At 43.4% G+C, this 21,559-nt stretch overlaps 1 protein-coding gene across 1 annotated transcript; it reads left to right on the top strand.

The window, feature by feature from the left end:
* Positions 1-2,077: 2,077 nt before the first annotated feature.
* LOC124115507 (cystathionine beta-synthase-like) lies at positions 2,078-21,288 on the top strand. Its single transcript, XM_046476523.2, has 14 exons — positions 2,078-2,209; positions 4,721-4,930; positions 6,989-7,149; positions 11,897-12,009; positions 12,803-12,937; positions 13,734-13,813; positions 14,406-14,540; positions 16,172-16,241; positions 16,396-16,487; positions 17,207-17,329; positions 17,766-17,850; positions 18,523-18,634; positions 19,818-19,897; positions 20,290-21,288. Exons 1-13 carry the CDS (start codon positions 2,105-2,107, stop codon positions 19,891-19,893), a joined length of 1,497 nt encoding a protein of 498 aa, XP_046332479.2. The 5' UTR covers positions 2,078-2,104; the 3' UTR covers positions 19,894-19,897; positions 20,290-21,288.
* The last annotated feature ends 271 nt before the right edge of the window (positions 21,289-21,559 follow it).

Here is a 21,559-nt window from a genome sequence, read left to right as displayed (position 1 = left end):
GTTTAACATTGATGCGTACAAGATTGTTGCACTTATGTAGCGATGTGCATGCACGTGCGTGCGTGCGTGCGTGTGTGTGTGTGCGTCTGTGGCTGCTTGAACTAGTCCGGACAAATGCCGATTTTATAGTAGTTGCCCACTGAGACACCATGACGTGTTGTAACATGAATACCCCACTCAGACACAGTATACTGACTCCGAGCCGACCAGTACTTGTTTTCTCCATTTAACGCTGGGCGCCAGGCAGGGTAACAACAAGTACCATCTTTTAACTTTTTTGGTATGACGCGGCTGGGGGTCGAACCCCGGACCGTCCGCTCTCCGGGCGGACGCTGTACCACTAGACCACTGAGACGGTCTTCCAAGCACTGTGTACAAGTTCCTACAAGCTGACTGGTCCGCCCCGATTATGTTTTTAGGTTTGTCAGCACCATACTCTTCCTCGTAGGTTTCCCCAAAGTGGTAAACATCGGAGACCTGCATCACTTCGTGATTTTTCCCCCATCAAGCTGACAAGTCATGATATAACTGGAATACTGTTCAAAGCGGCGTCAAATCCACACTGACTGACATCAAATACTATGTTCAATTTTCCTCAAAAGTGAGATGAGATAACCTTGGCATCTGGCGCGATAACAATTTGAATTCCCATATCTATTTTCTATGTCAGTGATATTCAATAGAATATTATTGATTTTTTTTATATTTTAGCTCGTTCAACAAACTAAGAGCAGTAATCAGAAACATTCCACTGAACTTTTTGTGAGTGAATGGAGTTAGATATGTTTTCTTGATCAAATATACTGTTACACAAAAATGCAAGGCGCGCGCGCACACACACACACACACACACACACACACACACACACACACACACACACACACACACACACACACACAAACACCCCAATATATGAAAATATGTAGTGGTCGTTCCCTCAGCAGTGACCCGTGAAGATCCGGGCTAGAATAGGTCTTCAGCAACCCTTGAGCAACACAGCAATCTAGAAGGAAATTCTCTAACCTTCAAACAAGCAAACATATCTAATCGGATATTTCATCAGCCTATGACACCGTTACAAAGTCAAAGAGACAATGCCACGGAACTATGTTCCCAAACAAAGAACTCGTTCCCTGGACCATCTGGGATTGTTCTGAAGAAAACGAGCTGTGGATCAAGAGACAGTTTGGCTTATTTACAAGAGTGAGTGAGTGGGGTTTTACGCCGCTTTTACCAATATTCCAGCAATATCACAGCGGGGGACACCAGAAATGGGCTTCACACATTGCACCCATGTCGGGAATCGAACTCGGGTCATCGGCGTGACAAGCGAACGCTTTAACATCCTCTTTGATGAAGGGTATTTTATCTGCAGAGTAACAATAAAACCCTCTGTCACGGAATTGTTCCTCAACACCACGTGACTTATAATAAAATTAACAAAAATATGCTTCTTCTTCTTCACCCAACACGCCACTGTGAACACCACGCAGCACCACAGTCTAACATACGCTGTAATTGTCTGTCGGGAGCTACAAAGGCAGTACCTATAACATAGAACCATAAATTCAATACCACCTCGTAAGTTGTCTGTTACCTTTGCAAAGTCAATAACATATATTGGAAAAACGTCGGTGACAAAACACACCCCTGTCTGACCCAAAAGTTGACGCCAGACACATTATTATAGCTACTACTACTACTACTACTACTACAATTACTACTACTACTACTATTGATAAACTAAAAATAATAATAATAATATATACTCACTCACATAACCCCTACTTAGTCTCTAGATAGATCTCTTTCTCACCTTATCTCTCTCTCACACGCCCCCCCCCCCCCCCCCCCCCCACACACACACACACACTCTCTCTCCAATCGTATGTACATTAAACATGTCAGCTTTTTAACAGAAGGCAAGGTCCAAGAAGAAGTACGTTACTTTCATAGGTATCAAGTTTTCAACTTATATCCCCTACCTGGTCAAAACAACACTCCGCTAGAATCTAGAAGGAAATTTTCTAACCTTCAAACAAGCAAAAATATCTAATCAGATATTTTATCAGCCTATGACACCGTTACAAAGTCAAAGAGACAATGCCCCGGAACTATGTTCCCAAACAAATATCCCTGGACCATCTGGGTCTTCTGAAGAAAACGAGCTGTGGATCAAGAGACAGTTTGGCTTATTTACAAGAGCGAGTGAGTATGGTTTTACGCCGCTTTTACCAATATTCCAGCAATATCATGGCTAGGGACACCAGAAATGGGCTTCAAACATTGCACCCATGTCGGGAATCGAACCCGGTTCTTCGGTGTGACGAGCGAAAGCTTTAACCCCTAGGCTACCCGACCACCCCTTATTTACAAGAACAAAGTGTATGTTTTGTCACACTGACAATACGTTTGTTTAAGAATTAGGTCAAACCGACCTGAATCAACACGAGTGCGTCAAAAGCATGTAAAATAAGTTCATTTAGAAAAGTATTATTTTGGTAAAAATGCTAGACACAAAGAAAACGGGATGAATTCGTTCTGGTGCGGGATCACAGCAACAGCCTGTATAAAGAATGCAGTGTCAGGCGCGCACGTATGACCGTTGACCGAATGGAATCTCCACACAACCGGGTAACTTTCCACCACTCGACCATCAGTCTTATCTCTGCCGAGCCCCTCCAATCATCATTGTAGTCTGTGGATATTGTCTTCGGCCGGAACTAACTAGCCACACATTGCGGTCAAATCTTAACATGTTTTGATGCCAGGAGGTCAGGGCATGCTTACCCTTTTCGCCCACAAATGGTGTCATGACTGTTTTTTTTTGTGATCCATTCGTATAGTTTTCACCGCTATGTTTACTTTTACGCCAATGGGATATGTTTCGGCGGATAATAGTGATTGGTGCTTCTCTGGTATTGGCGTTTCGTATTTACTAATAAACAGACATCAAAACTAATAAACAGACATCAGAACTAATAAACAGACATCAGAACTAATAAACAGACATCGTTTTTGATGAGAGAGAGAGAGAGAGAGAGAGAGAGAGAGAGAGAGAGAGAGGGAAAGAGAGAGAGAGAGATAGAGAGAGGGAAAGAGAGGGAGAGAGAGGGAGAGAGAGAGAGAGAGAAAGAGAGGGAGAGGGAAAGAGAGGGAGAGAGGGAGAGGGAAAGAGAGAGAAAAAAAAAAGAGAGAGAGAGAGAGAGAGAGAGAGAGAGAGAGAGAGAGAGAGAGAGAGAGAGAGAGAGGCCAACTTCAGGACTCCCGGGTACAGGGCCCCGCAATTCGTAATGCAGAGTTGTCCTCCTTGGCCGTGCCAGGAGCTGCTGACTGTTCCCGAGGTAACCAATTGTGTCGCGATTATGAACCCTGCTGACATGCCAGCAGTTACAACTGAAATGTTCTTGAAAGCGGCGTTAAACAACACTCACTCGCTTTTTGCCCTGAACCCAATCCCGAAACAAATTTCTCTTCATTTACCCAAGACCTACATCCCCTCCCTCCCTTATCCCCGACTACCCCCAAATCCATCCCTAAGTTACCGCGTACGAAATCCCTACACAAAGGGATCGAGATACTACAGATAAGATACAGATACAGTTCAATAATCCCTGTAGTATCTCATGTGCTGCCTGCGTAACACCCCGACGTGTCAACAGAGAGCTCACCGCGACGGCAAACGGTTATAACACAGCAGATAACATATGATAACCCACGATAATGAATGATAATGCACAATAATGCATAACTGCATTTTCAGTACGTGGGATGACTGTCACAGTAGAAATCACAAACAAAAACAAAAACAAAAACAAACCCTACAACTTAATACAGTTTGCTTAGTCAGCACTGTTCCGGCTAAGTCACAGCGACCTGTAAATAATAAAGTCTGGGTCAGTATGACAAACAGTCAGCCATTGCAACCCTCCCCCATTGCGGCAAACATGGGTGCTTGCAGCCTTTCCTGCCTGCAATTCGGGATTCACATGAAGGACAAACAGATTTAACACCTAGTCCTGTCAGCTTGTCGTAGAGCCAGTCTTCGTACTGCAGTGAACAAAATATATACCTTGGTCAAGAATCGGTTCAGTTATGTAAACATCCAATGGTAGAGAATGTCTTAATGCTCTGAATAAGGATTTTTTAAAGCTACGCCATGCTGTGATTCCTGTATTCCAAACCGTATTCCTGTAGTTAGTTTTCTCCTCAGAACACATAATCCAAGTTTTTAGAATCACATGTTGTCAACGGTGCCCACGCTGCAGGCAGATTTGTACGCCTACACGCCGTCGGCCTGTATTGTGTAGACGTAGGCAGTCGGACTGTAGTCACACAAAGGGTCGTTACCATGGCAACTCCATGATCGCAACACTGGTGAGGGATGCGATACAATGCAATATGGCCAGATGAAAAAATTCAACGTCAAGCGACAGAGAACAGACTAATTACAAGCGGTGAATAATAAGCGTTGCCACTAGGACATAGTATGAATAAGACACACATTCAGACATTTCGAGATTGTTAAAAAGCATACTTGTTGAGCTTAGTCTTGCTCTTGACATCAACACACAGACAAAAACAAGAATTAAACTTTGATGTTCTAGACATGTTTGTCATGACTGTATGTTCAGTACTGGTATCAGTCGTGTAGAGGAAAAACCCCGGCTGTATGCTGTGTGAACAAAGTTCAAGAACCACCTTGCACCATGTCTTCAGAAGGCCTTGAAACACCAAGGAGTGTTCACAAAAACAGAACGTCTCTCCAAAACGCAACAACTCGGAGTGGAAGATTACCCAAAAGGGGTGGGAGGTCCCAAAGCGCAGCCAATGTCACATCCGGGCACTACAGATAGTGAGGTGGTGTATAAATACGCCGGCAGCGTGATAAGGCAGATCATTCCCCAAGATCGGATCGGAACATACACAGTGAGTATAGCAGAGATCATCTTTCAGCACATGTGGAATTTGTAAATTGTAGATTTCATGTTGTGAATGATTTAGAGGTAGAATAATGTCACTTCTCTCGTAAAGAAACTTGTCAAATATAATGGAATCACTTGCATACTATTCATGATATTCGCTCACACAATTCATGATAGTCGCCGGAGGCAACGAGATCTATGAAACAAGTCAACAGCAACCGTTGTTAAATCATGTTTATTGCAGACAATGTTATAAACTGCACGTTTGATGGCGGCTAAAAATGAAACAAACAAGAAATTATTTTTTATTATTGGATTGTGGCGTATTTGATACGGGTATCATAACTGTGCTTTGGGTTTTAAGTTTTTGCAGTAGTTAGGCGACTGTACTCGCCCAAGTAACGTTTTGATAACGGTTGTAATTGTTGGTCAAATCCAATTTCCAATTTATACTTTTGTTTGCCCGGTAGAGTATAATATAGTGATTAAATAATGATGCAAACTAATTTTGTACTATTTTCTATTCAGCAAGAATAAATCTATGAGAAGTATGATGTATATTAATGCATATTAATGCCATATATGTATCTACGTGGACAGTATGCTGATAACATGGCAATGGATTAAGTGGTCATCATTTTCAATTCGCTGTCGTTTGAATAATGTAGGCTATATGGATTCATTAGTACGAACAGATGCTACATTGTTACTTTTACTGGTCCCGACATAATGTTCTGTGGTTGAGAATTGCGTGTTGCTGTTGATAAACTGATAACCTGACATAATTAACTTTTATAAAATCTGATATTGTACAACAGGGGTATGTTTGGAATCAATGTCGAAGTATCAGTATTGCTTCCCAAATTACATACTACCCAAATAAATAAACGTTTTTTTAATATTTTTGAACCATCATTTTGTATCGTAAGTACATGAATACTAACGTTAGTTGCACGTGATACAGATGTCCATCGTTATAGGGCAAATCCCTGTTATACCGTAAATCCTTAAATAAACGTATATAAATAAATAGGCACATATATGATGAAGCATTAGGGGGCAAACAGTAATCATTTCTTAAAAATATTGTGACAATGTCGAACGTATTTTTTCAAGAAGGGTTATTTTTTCAATTTTTTGTCAAGTGTAAAGCGCGAAGGTGATATGGCTGAATGAATTAAGATTTAATTTTGAATACATTCCCTTATAACGCCTGATAAATTGAGAGTAGATGATAGTATTTGAAAAATTGAAAATAGTCACCGAAAAGCCTCTCTGAAAGACGGAACACAAGTCAAAGAACCCCCCGAAATGTATTTGACGTGCGCTTTTTCGAGGATTTACGGTACATATGTCACGTGAAATGAGTATGTCATCTTAATGTATCAGCTATAAAGTATCAGATAAGGAGCAACTATGATTGCCTCTTTGTCGACGTCCTATTTTCACGATGCTGACTTGGCAGGGTTGGTGACGACAGTGTGTAAGTCTAGTTATCGATAACGAGGCTAATAGGCCGAGGCAAAGACCGGCGAGATAAACGTTGTGTTTAGCCGCATAGTTATCGGGCTAGAATGACAAGGTTACTGGGGCATTGGTACGCTGCTTAAAGAGGCACGTCCTGGCCTTTGGCCTTTTAACGCCACTCTCCTTAGTGTGACGGGAGCCTGTAAATAATCCAGTTAGGAGTGAGTGAGTGAGTATGGTTTTACGCCGCTTTTAGCAATATTACAGCAACATCACGGCGGGGGACACCAGAAATGGGCTTCACACATTGTACCCATGTCGGGAATCGAACCTGGGTCTTCGGCGTGACGAGCGAACGCTTTAACCACTAGGCTACCCAATCCAGTTAGGACAGACAGTCCAGTGGTTGATATTATGAACACGCTATCTCAGGAGTAACTCAACCAATACCGCAATGCCGATCCACTGGTGTTAAGAGCAACCGTCAGGGAATTGCTGTCCAATGTTCCTGAATTGATTTTTAAAGATTTGTTTTGCTTTTGTTAAATGTACATCTACGTGCTCATTGTTTAATCCAGATCACGTGTCGTTTCAGGTAAACATGCAGACCGGAAGTCAAAACGGTGTACAAAATGGCTGCCCAATAAACAAAGAAGGCGCAGAGTTCAATCCATACAGGAACTGGAGGCGACCAGACTTGCCCAGTCGTTGCACGTACGGCAGATCAAAGGACAACCCCCATTCCAACAAGTCATGGTGAGACATGTACACGCAGACAGTTGTTTTATTACTGAATTTTATTACTGAGTAACTATTCGTCAGTAATTGTTCCCATAGTAACCTGTGACGTCATGTCAAAGGGAGACAATTGGGATGTCACGTTTAGTCCCTTTCTTTTAATTCTACACATGGGTATATTATCATTAATAGATAATCAGAGTCTCTGTTGCGATGCTGCTGCTGCAGCTGATGCAACAACGTCGTAGTCGACGTCCGCTCCTTGTTATCTTCTTGTGCCGTCAATAAGTTTTAGCAATTAATATATCATTTTGAGGTGAGTCGTTTTCCATTTGGACACGTCAGTTTTGTTTGTTTGTTGTTTAAATGTAGGGTTTAAATGTACATCAATGTTACTGCTGAAGGGTTTGGTTTGTTGTTTAACACCGGACTCAGCAATATTCCAGCTATATGACGGCGGTCTGTAAATAATCGAGTCTGGACCTGACAATCCAGTGACTGACATCAGGAGCATCAATCCACGCAATTGGGATATGATGTTATGCATCAACCAAGTCAGCGAGCCTGACCACCCGATCCCGTTAGTCGCCTCTTATGACAAACATAGCCGCCTCTTAAAACACGACAGTATTCCATCATTATCATGGCGTCCAGTATATAATGGAATCGTGACAACACGAACCCGATACTGACAAACAGTTACCGAGGATGACCACCCAATCCTCCTTGTCATCCCTTACGACGGTAATGAAGTGATTCGGGCCAGTACGGTACCGAGTCTAAGATGTCTAAAACGTAGAGATGGGAAGATTTAAGTGTTTGTGTCACATGGTATGTGTGTCGTCAGTCACACAGACCTTTATTGAAACTGCCAGTCCTTGGCATATATTTATTCATTGTATTCATAGACACTGTATTTACATGCAAGTGTTATATTACTGACATAATTATACCATATGTATTCACATAAGGCTCTGACTATCTATTATTTCCCTGCGCCTCTCGGCGAGTGTTGTGCGTTGATTTCTACTTGTAAAACATATGGAACACCATAAGGGCCATCTCGTAATATTTTTTGAATATTTGGACAAATAAGGAATAATCGATACTAGTTTCAAATATCAAGAGAATGAATGTTAAATCTTTCAACGATTTATCTTTAAATTTCGATTTTAGTCTCTTGATTATCTTTAAACTTTGATTGTAGTATCTTGATTTTGCAACACATCAACTTTTTTCTCTTGACAACTCAATACCCTAATTTAAAAATTCGCGATAACATGTTGAAAGTTCAAGACTTATGAATATTTGAAATGATAAAATACTGTTGACAATTAAAGATAACATGTTGAAATTTAATGGTACCATTTGAAAAAATTTCAAGATACTATAATAAAAAGAGAGAACAAGTCATGTTGAAATATTATGATAGTATCAAACAATGTTGACCATTCGAGTTAATTACATTTTTATTGCGCGAGTACGGAGGCCCATAAGGGCCTTGTCATTTTCAAATTAACATCTTGCATGTTCAAGCGAGATTAAAAACCTGATATGGCCCTATTGGACATTCGTACTAAGGCTTCCGCTTCATTCCCTTTTATCTCGTAACTGTCATTGAATATCACCATGACGTCGGTGTAAAGGACAACCTCATTAAAATCAGATTCTACTCCTCGCTACCGTTAAACAAAGATCTGAGGACATCCCATTACAGGTCACGCCAGAACGACCTTTCGCGAACGCTGACCGAAATGAAATGACTCACAAGAAACCTATATAAGCCGTCGAGGTGCACTGGCCGCGAAATACTGATGTAGATTTTAACGCCGCTTCAGACAGTATTTCAGTTCCAGCATCATGTCTCAACTTAATATGGGATGCAGAAATATATTATAACAGTAAACTACGGTTATAACGAACTCAAAGAGACTACTAATTGTAGTTCGTTATAACCGTAGTTCGTAATAAGCATTTATACAGCATAACTACAGCAAATAGTCGGGACCAAAAAGTAAGTTCGTTATATCTGTCAGTTCGTTATAAGCGTGTTCGTTTTAACCGTAGTCTACTGTAGTCAGTTAACCCAACTCGTTGCGCGAACACGGTTAAAGGTCGACTATGCTCTGGTTCCTAGGTCTAGGCGTAATTCATGGCATGCATGATCTTTAGACACTGTCGCTGTGCGAGTACTGTAATCATTACCTGGCTGACACACATAACAAAATTTGAGGTGAGGTGAGGTTAGGTGAAATGGGGTTTATACCATGCCACAGTTTAACGTTGATACCCCACACAGTATACTGACTCAGAGACGACCAGTCCTTGTATTAACGCCGAGCACCAGGCTGGGTGACAACAAGTACCATCTTTTAACTTCTTTTGATATGACTATCGAACCATCGACCTTCCGCTCTCCGTACAGACACTCTATCCTTCCTCTTCTTTTTTGTTGTTTAACGCCGTACTCAGCAATATTCCAGCTATATGACGGCGGTCTGTAAAATAATCGAGTCTGGATCAAACAATCCAGTGATTGAGATCATGAGCATCGATCCACGCAATTGGGATACGATGAGTGAGTGAGTATGGTTTTACGCCGCTTTTAGCAATATTCCAGCAATATCACGGCGGGGGTCACCAGAAATGAGCTTCACACATTGTACCCATGTCGGGAATCGAACCCGGGTCTTCGGCGTGACGAGCGAACGCTTTAATCAATAGGCTACCCGACCACCCCGGGATACGATGACATGCATCAACCAAGTCAGCGAGCCTGCCACCCGATCCCTTTAGTCGCCTTTTACGTCAAGCATGGGTTGCTGACCTATTCTACCCCGGACCTTCACGGGTCGAAATGATGAAATAACTGATCCTGGATGACGGATGACGGATGAGTGATGGAGTGAGTGAGTGAGTGAGTGGGTTGGACCATGAAGAAGCAGATGGAAAGATGGGGATCAAACTTGATCAAACTTGATCGAACAGTTACAGTCAACCTGCCAGAGTCTAGCCATCTTTTAACTATGTTAATAAGATCACATAACTTATGTCGTCTTCTTTAACCACATCTGCTTACTTCAAAGGGTCTGTATACTTTCCTCCATCCGTAAATTCGAAATGTGTCGTCGCAGTTTGTTTCAAGCGAGAGAAACCAGCGAGATCGCTGACCAATGAACGTTTAGATTACATCGGCACCCTAAGCCATGCGGCTTCTACTCGTCACATTGCTTCAATATCCGGCAGGGTCGGAGTAGGGTCGTTTGACTTCAACTCAGTTCTATGTTTTGATACTTATGTGGGCCAGTAAAAATAGACACGCGTCACTATCACAAATCGGCCGTATATATTCACGGGAGCTGAAAGAACGTCGACAAGTACCATTTTTTCGGGACAAGAGAGTTAACTGACTAAAAGTCCAGTTTTCACCCTTGTCGAACTAGGCTGGCTTTATGGCGTTACATTTTGGCTGGACTAACGAGTCTATGCATAGTCAAATCACAATCGCGCACCGAAATCGAAATCCGGTTCGTGGACTGTCGTGGAGATTTCGGTCGACTGCAGTATTTGCAAAGCAGGTGCCCCGCCAACTCGTTGTCAACAGATGTTTTCCAAACCTTTTCATGTTTTTAATCAAGGTGCTCGTGTGATTTGATGCACTTCGCGATGTAAGACCCGTTTTATCACAATATAGATCTTGATTATCGATCAGATATCGACTGGGTGCAGCCATTTTGTTTGAAACAAATGCAAGTGATGTAATCTGATTGGTCCTTAGAAGAGGCTTATACGGGACATAACTCGTAATAACCACCGGTGGCGCTATGATCGAGCCCAGGAATTCCAGCCTAGTTTGGCAAGGGTGGAAACTGCACTTTTAAAGTCAGTTAACTCTCTTGTCTCGGGAAGATGACAAGTACTAACGTGTTTGTTTTCTTTGTTAATCTGTTATATGCTTTGTTGACGTCGTTCCACCCACGTCGTGTAGTGTGACTTTCTACACGGGGGTGTCGCATGCAGGTACTAACAGTGGCATATACATGCAGTCTGCGACTCTTAGCTATTGGGACCGCCTCCGTGGTCTAATGGTAGAGCGTCCGCCCGGAGAGCGGAAGGTCCGGGGTTCGATCCCCAGCCGCGTCATACCAAAAGACATTAAAAGATGGTCCTTGTTGTTACCCTGTCTGGCGTTCGGCATTAAGGGGCTAAAACAAGGACTGGTCGGCTCGGGTTCAGTATACTGTGTCTGAGTGGGGTATTCATGTTAAACTGCGGCATGGTATCTCAGTGTGCTAGCACTATAAATCGGCATCAGTCGGCGTCGCTATATAAGTGCAATAATCGTGGACGCGACGTTAAACCCAATTTCACCTCACCTTTGCTATTGGTTCATGTTATCTGCCCAGGGGAGCTCACGATCAGTTTGCCATAAAGAGAATTAACCAGTGTTTGAATCAACTAAACGAAGAATCATGTGGTCACAATGACCGAGTATAAACAGTATTTGATGGATGACCATCAGGGAAGATAACTCTGCTAGCATCATAGAGTGACCTTCACTCTATCGCCCACTGGTTTGCTTGCATGATTACACACTTCAGGCCGATGTGGCTGAAATAGTCAACGACAGTGTAAAGTAACACGTGCACAGCATCGATGCCCTCTAAGGGGCATTTAACTCTTCTAAGGGGCAGTTAACTCTTCCAAAGGGTAGATAACTATGATTTTGTACAATGTTCCTGCATTGATGTTTATTTCACCACAGTCCCAAACCAGTTCGGCCGAAGATTCTCAATAGCGTGTTGGAGAACATTGCCGGCACTCCCATGATCAGACTCAACAACATCGGCAAGAGCGAGGGACTTAAGTGTGAAATACGTTAGTATATGACGTGGACTGTGGTGATTGGTCTGCGCTTTATGACGTCATTACAGGGATTGAACTATGCTATACACGCTAGCGGTGGATTTAGATTTTCACCGAATTCCCACAGTAATAAACCACACTAGTGTTTTGTATATCTAGTGTTTATCTAGTATCTGATATTCTAATGTATAGCATATCTAGTATCATGTTTGGTATTTTTAGCTTTCTATGCGTTATTACTAGGTAACTGATAGCTATATTCAATGTATCTATGAATGTGTCGATCTTTGTTTTAGTGAAGAGTAGACTCCCGATATGTCGACCTTATTTTGTCGAACTACCAATAACTGATACAGAGGTCCCGTATCTTCAGTTTTCGACTTCAGATTAAATCGAAGCCTAGTTTAAGTCCAGGGCCCACTGAGACTATTGTAAGCCTATGCTAAAGTATGGGAGTTACGATCATCTTAACGCTAAGATCGCTTTGTGCAAGTGGGCCCAGGTCGACATAACGAGACTCTATGCTGCCTTTTGATTCTCGCCCTTCTCGCATTTTCGTCGCATTTTCGCATTTTGTACTTAGTGAAATGTGAGCTTAGCAATAAAGTGATTTAGTTTGCCGTGTTATGAAGATGTGTTGGCAGTAAGTCCCATACATTAATGTTAATGAAATATGTCTCCGTAGTTTATCAGTGTGTGTCAAGTAAACAATGTATCTATGAATCATCTAGCCTGTAATGAATTATATTGATGTATTGTAGCGACCAGGCCAGGCGACTAACCACGCCCATCTTTCTGTTTACAGTTGCCAAGTGTGAGTTTTTTCAACCCGGTGGGAGTCTTAAGGACAGAATCGCACTGCGCATGATCGAGGATGCTGAGGAGAAAGGTTTCATTAAACCAGGGGCGACAATCATTGAACCATCGTCTGGAAACACTGGTTGGTTGTCTCCCCTTCGACTAAATTCTATTACATCTGAATGTGACAACGAAACAGATCATATATCACCTATCTTTGACTCCAATCTGAATTTGACGTTGGAATTGCAATATTCAAATAAATCCCAACCTCCTGAATAATTTTGTTGATATGATGCATTGTGCTATACTTGCATATTTTATCTCTTGTCCAAGGACTGCCTCCATGGTCCAGTGGTAGAGCGTCTGCCCGGGAAGCGGAAGGTCCGGGGTTCGATCCCCGCTCACGTCATACCAAAAGACGTAAAAGGATGGTATTTGTTGTTACTCACGGCTAAAACAAGGACTGGTCGGCTCGGAGTCAGTATTAGCCCCTTATGCCGAGCGCCAGGCAGGATAACAACAAGTACCATCTTTTAACGTCTTTTTGGTATTAAACGGCCGAGGATCGAACCCCGGACCTTCCTCTCTCCGTGCGGACGCTCTAACACTAGACCACCGAGGATGTCCTGAGAGAGATACTTTTACTCCTGGGCCCACTTGAACAAAGCGATCTTAGCGCTAAGATGATCGTAACTCCCATACTTTAGCACAGGCTTACAATAGTCTTAGCGCTAAGATCGCTTTGTGCAAGTGGGCCCTGGTGTATTTATACAAATAAGAGGGTTTGGTCGTTAACAAGACAAGACTGGTATACAATCTGACTGTTTTAATCACAACTCGTATGACATATGTAATAGAGGACGCACGACCTAATATTCACGTAAAGTTATATGGATTATAACTGTTGGTGAAGTCAAAAGTTATCTCCCTTTCAGGTATCGGCGTTGCCATGGTGTGCGCTGTCAAGGGTTACCGCTGTATCATCGTCATGCCTCAGCGCATGAGTTTGGAGAAGGTAACGCTATTCTTCTTCTTTTTGTTTCTTGATGCATATGGAGATTGAAGCTCAGCTTCAGATAACGTGAATAACTGTTTTATGTGAATTTCGATGTTATACTATGGGAATACTACAGAGTTGCGTCCCGTGTTATACTATGGGAGCTTTATGGGACAAGCATATATCGGACATCTCAGTAAACTCTACAGAGTTACGCCCCTTGATTTTGGCCGAATTCGATGATTTGTTGGTCCGAATCCAAGATTCACCCTGTTAATGATTCATGGTTTGTCCGCACCATACACATGCCTGTTGGAGTCACCGAAGTGGGTAACGTCACTGATCTGCATCACTTTGGGTTCGCTCCCTTAACGCCGTGATACAACTGAAATAACGTTGAGAGCAGTGTTACACTCACCTCATCCACAAAATGTTAATTACAAATCAAACAAAATAGTAATATCAAATTAGGAAGAGGCGATCGCCAAATACGAGATGTGCATGTGAGCTTGGCTATCCTGTTTACCTGTGTTCACCTATGATTACCTGTGTTTACTTGTGTCCACTTGTGATTACCTGTCTTCACCTATGCTTACCTATCTGTCTCCAGGTAGCCACGATGAAAGCGCTGGGTGCAGAAATCTACCGAACCGCAAACGGGATACCCTTCGACCAGCCCGAGTCTCACGTGGGCGTGGCCAGACGGCTCATGGAGGAAATCCCTAATTCATTCCTCTTAGACCAGGTGAGCTAAAATGCCGATCATGTCAAGCATGACGCGGTTAATGCGTCAGTTACTTTCTGGTGTCGGTTCTTTCACGTGCTCACGAGTCGACTCGCTGTTAAGACAGAAAAAGGCTCGAAATATGCCTCGTCAAATCATAGCGCTCGTGCAGTGCAAAGATAGCGAGTAACCATCTTATTTGGATGCACTTTCCTTATACTGTTTGTATTGAACGAAATAAACCGCAATGTCAGTTTGTGAGAAATATGTATTAAATACAATGGCGACGATTGGCGACTCATTAAAGTAAACGTTATTACGAAACGTCATCAGAATTATTTTAGCTCAAACTCATTTTAAATGTACACATGCTATTCCATCTTCCCGAGGCAAGAGAGTTAACTGACTTTAAAAGTCCAGTTTCCACCCTTGCCGATCTAGGCTGTATCATGGAGTTACATTTTGGCTGGACCAACGAGTCTATGCATAGTCCAATCAAAATCGCGCACCGAAATTGAAATCCGGTTCGTAAACTGTCGTGGAGATTTCGGTCGATTGCAGGATTTGCAAAGCATCTGTACCGCCAACTCGTTGTCAGCAGATATTTTCCAAATCTTTTCATGTTTTTAATCAAGGTGCTCACGTGATTTGATGCATTTGGCGATGTAAGACCCGTTTTATCACAATATATAGATCTTGATTATCGATCAGATCGTTCTGAACGGGCGCCACCATTTTGTGTGAAGCAAACGCAAGTGATACGAGAGGTGGAATCTGATTGGCCCATAGGGGAGGCTTAGAAGTGGCATAACTGGTAATAGCCACTGGTGGCGCTACGATCGAGCCCAGTTATTCCAGCCTAGTTCGGCAACGGTGGAAACTGGACTTTTATAGACAGTTAACTCTCTTGCCTCGGGAAGATGATGCTATTCACAAGGGTACATATTACGAATGATAAATGAAACAGAAAATATCAGATGGAAGAGGTGTCCGTCATATGTTAAAATGAGTTCCAGGTTAGAGTCAAGCCCCCGGCAACCTATGCTTGCTGGTCAGGCTCGTTGACATGGTTGATGCATGGCATTGGATCCCAATGCGTGGTTCGATGCTCGTGATGTCAATCATTGCATTGTCTGGTCCGACTTGATTATTTACAGACCGCTGCTATACAGCTGTAATATCGCTGATTGCGGAGTTAAACAACAAACAACCAAACAATGAATCATGTACTAAACACGATCACATAATTTTCAGTTGACTCTGAATGACCTCTGTTACAGGACCGCCTCCGTGGTCCAGGGTTCGATCCCGGGTCGCGTCATACAAAAAGCCGTTAAAAGATTGTACTTGTTGTTACCCTGTTTGGCGCTCGGCATTAAGGGGCTAAAACAAGGACCGGTCGGCTCGGAGTCAGTATACTGTGTCTGAGTGGGGTATTCATGTTAAACTGCGGCATGGTATCTCAGTGTGCTAGCACTATAAATCGGCATCAGTCCGGACTAGTACAAGCAGCCACACACACACATACACGTGCATGCACGTCGCTATATAAGTGCAATAATCTTGGACGCGACGTTAAACCCAATTTCACCTCACCTCACCTCACCTCACCTCACCTCACCTTACCTCACCTCACCTCACCTCTGTTACAGTATCGCAACCCCAGCAACCCACTTGCTCACTACGACGGGACGGCGGAGGAGATCTTAGATGCCTGTGATAGTAAGTGAAAATATGGATGCTATAAGAATACCGGCAAATAAAGCATTAGACGATGCTTGATTTCAATACATGTACTTTGACGGGGCAATGCCAGTGTTGATGAAGCCGTGATGGAGCCCTGTCAGTAGAATCTAATCCTTCTTCTCCTTCCCAGACAAGCTTGACATGGTGGTCATAGGCACCGGTACGGGGGGCACGTTGACGGGCGTGGCCAGGAAGATTAAGGAGCGGTGCCCCAACTGTAAGGTGAGAGTCAAAGCTGGGGGGTGCGACTTTGATGCTGAGGGGTGCGGGTTTGTAAGGTAAGAGACAATGCAGACGGTGAGGGGTTGACGCTTAGGTGTAGAGGGTTGGAGCTAATGGATGCTGGTTTGAAGCTGGGGGGTGCCCGGATAAAACTGATTAGTGGAGGTTTGAAGCTGATTGGAGCGAGTTTGAAGCTGATTGGAGCGAGTTTGAAGCTGGTAGGTACGCGTTTGAAGCTTAGGGGTGCGGGTTTGAAGCTGATGGGTGTGGATTTGAAGCTGATAGGTATGGATTTGAAGCTTACGAGTGCGGGTTTGAAGCTGATGGGTGCGAGTTTCAAGCTGATTCTTGCTATTTTGAAGCTAAGGGTACGGGTTTGAAGCTGATGGGTGCGAGTTTGAAGCTGACAGGTACGGGTTTGTAGCTTAGGATTGCAGGTTTGAAGCTGAGCGTGCGGTTTGAAGCTGGAGAGGGTGGGTAAAGGATAAAAAAACACCTCAGCAGATTTCACTTGAATATAGTATCTCTCATAAGTTACTTTGGTAACAGGGTAATATCTTAAAGTTGGGGCATGTCCTTGCAAACGCCCCGTTGTTTCCCTGTTATTAAATACAGCATTGTAAAGAATTCTCCGCTGGGGGATGCGGCATTGAATGATGCACTATGCCAACAGGTGCTGCAGCGGCCCTTTGCACTTGATAGTGTTTCTGTGTTGTCAGATAGTAGCGGTGGATCCCGAGGGTTCGCTGATTGCTGAGCCAGCAGAGTTGAACCAGAAGGGAAAGAAGTTCGAGGTTGAGGGAATCGGGAAGGATTTCGTCCCGACAGCGTGTGACAGACAGGTCAGTTAAACACCCTCGGTAGGGGTCTTTATCTATTCAAGTGTAGCCCTGTCAATTATAAAAAAAAAACGAATGAAACTTACAGATTTGATTAATTCTTCAAAAGACGTTTTTGATATTTCCAAAACAATTGATGAATAAGGTCTGAATTATGAGGATCAACGGAAATATTATCCATTGCCCTCATTTGACGGAACCTGAAGAAAGACATGAAAATGTCAAAACGCTGAAATCGATGTTGTTGATGCAACGTCATCAGGTCGAGAGGTCATCAATGATATGTGAAGTCATTTTGTATTGTCAAGAAAGCAGCAGTGTTACATCATCTTATTGATAACCAATCAGTCTTTAGCGGCTATAATACATGTGAAGTATCGAAAAGTTAATACAACTGAAGGTGTGAGCGGTATTGGTAATATGTGTGTATATCCCCCAGTTTGTGGACAAATGGTATAAGGCGGCAGACAAGGAGTCGTTCCAGATGGCTCGCAGGATCGTCAGAGAGGAGGGACTTCTTGTAGGTGAGTCACAGTCACAATCTGCCTGCATGCCTTAACGCTGGCCACGAGACCCAGTCACATTTTGACTGTAGGCCTCCACGATGGTCATGAGTCACAGTCACAATCTCGCTCTAGGCCTCCACGCTTGCCGCTAGTCACAGTCACAATCTGGCTGTAGGCCTCCACGATGGCCGCATGTCACAATCACAATCTCGCTGTAGGCCTCCACAGTTGCCGCTAGTCACAGTCACAATCTCGCTGTAGGCCTCCACGATGGCCGCTTGTCACAATCACAATCTCGCTGTAGGCCTCCACAGTTGCCGCTAGTCACAGTCACAAACTAGTTGTAGGCCTCCACGATAGCCGCTTGTCATAGCCACAATCTCACTGTAGGCCTCAGCAATTTCCACGAGTCACAGTCACAATCTGACTGTATACCTTAACGATGGCCACGAGTCACAGTCACATTCCGACTGTATTGGTAATGTAGTTAATGTTGTGTACAAGATATTTATATGGTTCGCAAGGTGTTCAAGGTATAAATGTGGTTGGCGTGGTGTACATCTTATTAAAGTGGTTCATGTGTACAAGTTCTAAATGTGGTTCACGTGGTGTACAAGTTTTAAATGTCATTCATGTCATGTACACGTTATAAATGTGGTTCATGTGTACAAGTTCTAAATGTGGTTCCAGGTGGCAGCAGTGGTACAGCTCTGCACTATGGCATCCAGGCAATGAAGGACTTCGGCTTGAAGGAGGGCCAGAGGTGTGTCGTCATCTTCGTCGACTCCATCAGGAACTACATGTAAGTGGTGGCGGATGGAGGCAGTTCGGCCGCAACGGAGAGACACGGAACCCAGGTTCCATGTGGAAATCGGGGAAATCCCCGATCGCTAAATATAGGTTATACGTAAAACGGAACCTGCGACCGATGCATTTCCCACCAGCTCGATGCGGCGACGTGTGCCCCCATTACTTGGCAGTCGTACGTAAGACTGTTGAGACACATGAGCGTACATAGGAGTAGCTAGGTGAATACTTGTACACTATTCATGATGGGTTTAACGATAAGATCCCCGACTGGGTCTGTGAGTGTTCAGATTAGTCGGAACAGGGCTTCCATGTTTAGCGATCGGAGATGTATGACAGCACTTTACAAGAGTGAAATGTGTGGCTAGGTTTGGGGAAATACCGCTCATGGCTTCACTGCCTCTGTTCACCATTACCGCTCTATACAAGAAGGATGATGGGGTAGCCTAGTGGTTAAAGTGTTCGCTCATTACACTGCAGGTTAGGGTTCGTTTCCCACAAAAGTTCAATGCGCAAAATTTAGGTGAGAATTGCTGGAATATTGCTAAAAACGTAAAACCATACTCACTCACTTACTCATTCTGCACATGATTGTGGTTTTCCTTGAAAGAGTACAGGACAATGTATCTAATAGTATTAAGAAACAAACTCGTAGACTTCGGTCTCGACTGTGAGATTGTTTGTTATTATTATTAGTTACGTGATCCTTTGGTTGGAATGTTTGTTGTTTTACCCCGCACTCAGCAATATTCTAGTTATATGACGGTGGTCTGTAAATAATCGAGTCTGGATCCGACAATCCTGTGATTGATATCATGGACATCGATCCACGCAACTGGGATCGATGAAATGCTTCAACCAAGTCTGTGAGCCTGACCACCCGATCCCGTTAGTCGTCTCTTACGACAAGCATAGTCGCCTTTTAACGCAAGCATGGGTTCCTGAAGACCTACTCTACCCCGGACCCTATGGATAGAATGGTTATCATTATTAGTTACATGGTCCTGTGGATAGAATTGCGTGTCGTCTTTGAAGCAGATCAAGGCTGACTACAGCCCCTAATGGTGGAGTTAATGGCGGGTGTCTTGCCACTGTTTGGAAGCATTCTAAGAAATGTTTTTGTAGACACATTGATCACCCTGTACACAGTGAGGTACTGACTTTGTCTCCTGTTGCAGGACGCGGTTCCTCAATGACGAGTGGATGGGGGAGAGGGGTTACCTGGAGGATGAAGAGGAGGAACCCAGCAAGTAGACAGGTGTGGCTTTGCTTCATCTATTTCAACTATGGCGAATCTCGACAAAACAAATCGGTCCTCTTTATTATGTGTGTTTGTTGTTTAACGCCTCTATATTAATGAGGCCAGATATATGATGTCGGACTGTAAATAATCAAACCTGGACCAGACAATCCAGTGATTGACATCATGAGCATCGATCCACGCAAGTTGGATACGATGACAATGATCAACCGATTTAGCGAGTCTGACTACCGATACCGTTAGTCGGCTCTTACGATAAGCATAAACGCCTCTAAGGGCAAGCATGGGTTGCTGAAGACCTATTCTAGCCCGGATCTTCACAGGTCTGCTGTAAATGAATACAATATATGTTTACCTAAGTTGTTAGCAACGTTTTCATTCTGTTTCAGATCGAGGTTAAGATCGGCTTTTATCGTCAATATTGTGGCGTCCATTGCAAGAGATACAAGTGTGTCGTCAATTGACGTCACTAATGGTCGTGACGAAGTCACAAAAGCCCGGTGGAAGTCGACACAATGTATATAATGTACAGCTGACATCATCTCCCATATAAGTACATGCTCATCTTGTTCAAAGTTTCAACAGCATGCACACTAAACTGGCATTAGTATCTACACTTTCCACTGGTCGCAGCACCGCCCAGCAGCAATGCCCTGACACACAGCATGCTGCAGAAACTGACATCAGTAGCTACACGTTCCACTAATCGCAGCTCCGCCCATCAGCAATGCCCTGAAACACAGCATGCTGCACAAACTGACATCGGTAGCTACTCGTTCTACTAATCACAGCACCGCCCAGCAACAATGCCCTGAAACACAGCATGCTGCAGAAACTGACATTGGTATCTACACATTCCACTAATCGCAGCACCGCCAAGCAGCAATGCCCTGAAACACAGCATGCTGCACAAACTGACATCGGTAGCTACACGTTCCACTAATCGCAGCACCGCCCAGCAGCAATGCCCTGAAACACAGCATGCTGCAGAAACTGTTCACTTGACAGAAACAATATGGCGGCGACATGCGGATCTATAAAACATGTAGGCTGAGAGTATATTTATTTTTTGCTTTTCATTTTCAATATTTCATGAATGTAAACTCATGTAATTAGGAAGTATGTGTAAAAATGTTTATGCTGCATTGTCGAGTGATTGCTTCGTGCAACAATACGTGTAGAATAGCGATTTATAAATGTTCCAAGGCAGAGGATACGTTGTTTAGTATTATATAGCTGTGATGAGGTGCATGTAGGTACATAGAACTTTCACCTCAAGTAAAACGACAATTTATGTAAATGCATGTTTTCAATTTTGGATGTGTACATTCTGTAAAAATGTATTGTATGATGCAATCAATCTGAAAATAAACCAGTTTATTAATGTATACAAACGTTTGTTACAAAGTTTGTTGGTATGAAAGTAGTGTCAGCCGTATCTGTGTGTGTGTGTGTGTGTGTGTGTGTGTGTGTGTGTGTGTGTGTGTGTGTTGTGGGCTTTATCTTGGTTACATCACGGCGTGTCAGATGGATGTGGGAGGGACAGGATGTAACGCAGGTGAATGCCACGAACTCGGGTCTGGAACCATACTCATTGTCAAACTGAGATTCTAACCCCGATCACAGGATTCCAGAGAGTCGTCTCACGTTATCTGTCCC

Source organism: Haliotis rufescens, unplaced genomic scaffold (genome assembly GCF_023055435.1).
Source record: "Haliotis rufescens isolate VD_foot unplaced genomic scaffold, xgHalRufe1.0.p SCAF_18, whole genome shotgun sequence".
Taxonomy (NCBI): domain Eukaryota; kingdom Metazoa; phylum Mollusca; class Gastropoda; order Lepetellida; family Haliotidae; genus Haliotis; species Haliotis rufescens.
The sequence above is the reverse complement of the archived record's forward strand: the minus strand, read 5'-3'. Positions and strand labels throughout refer to the sequence as shown.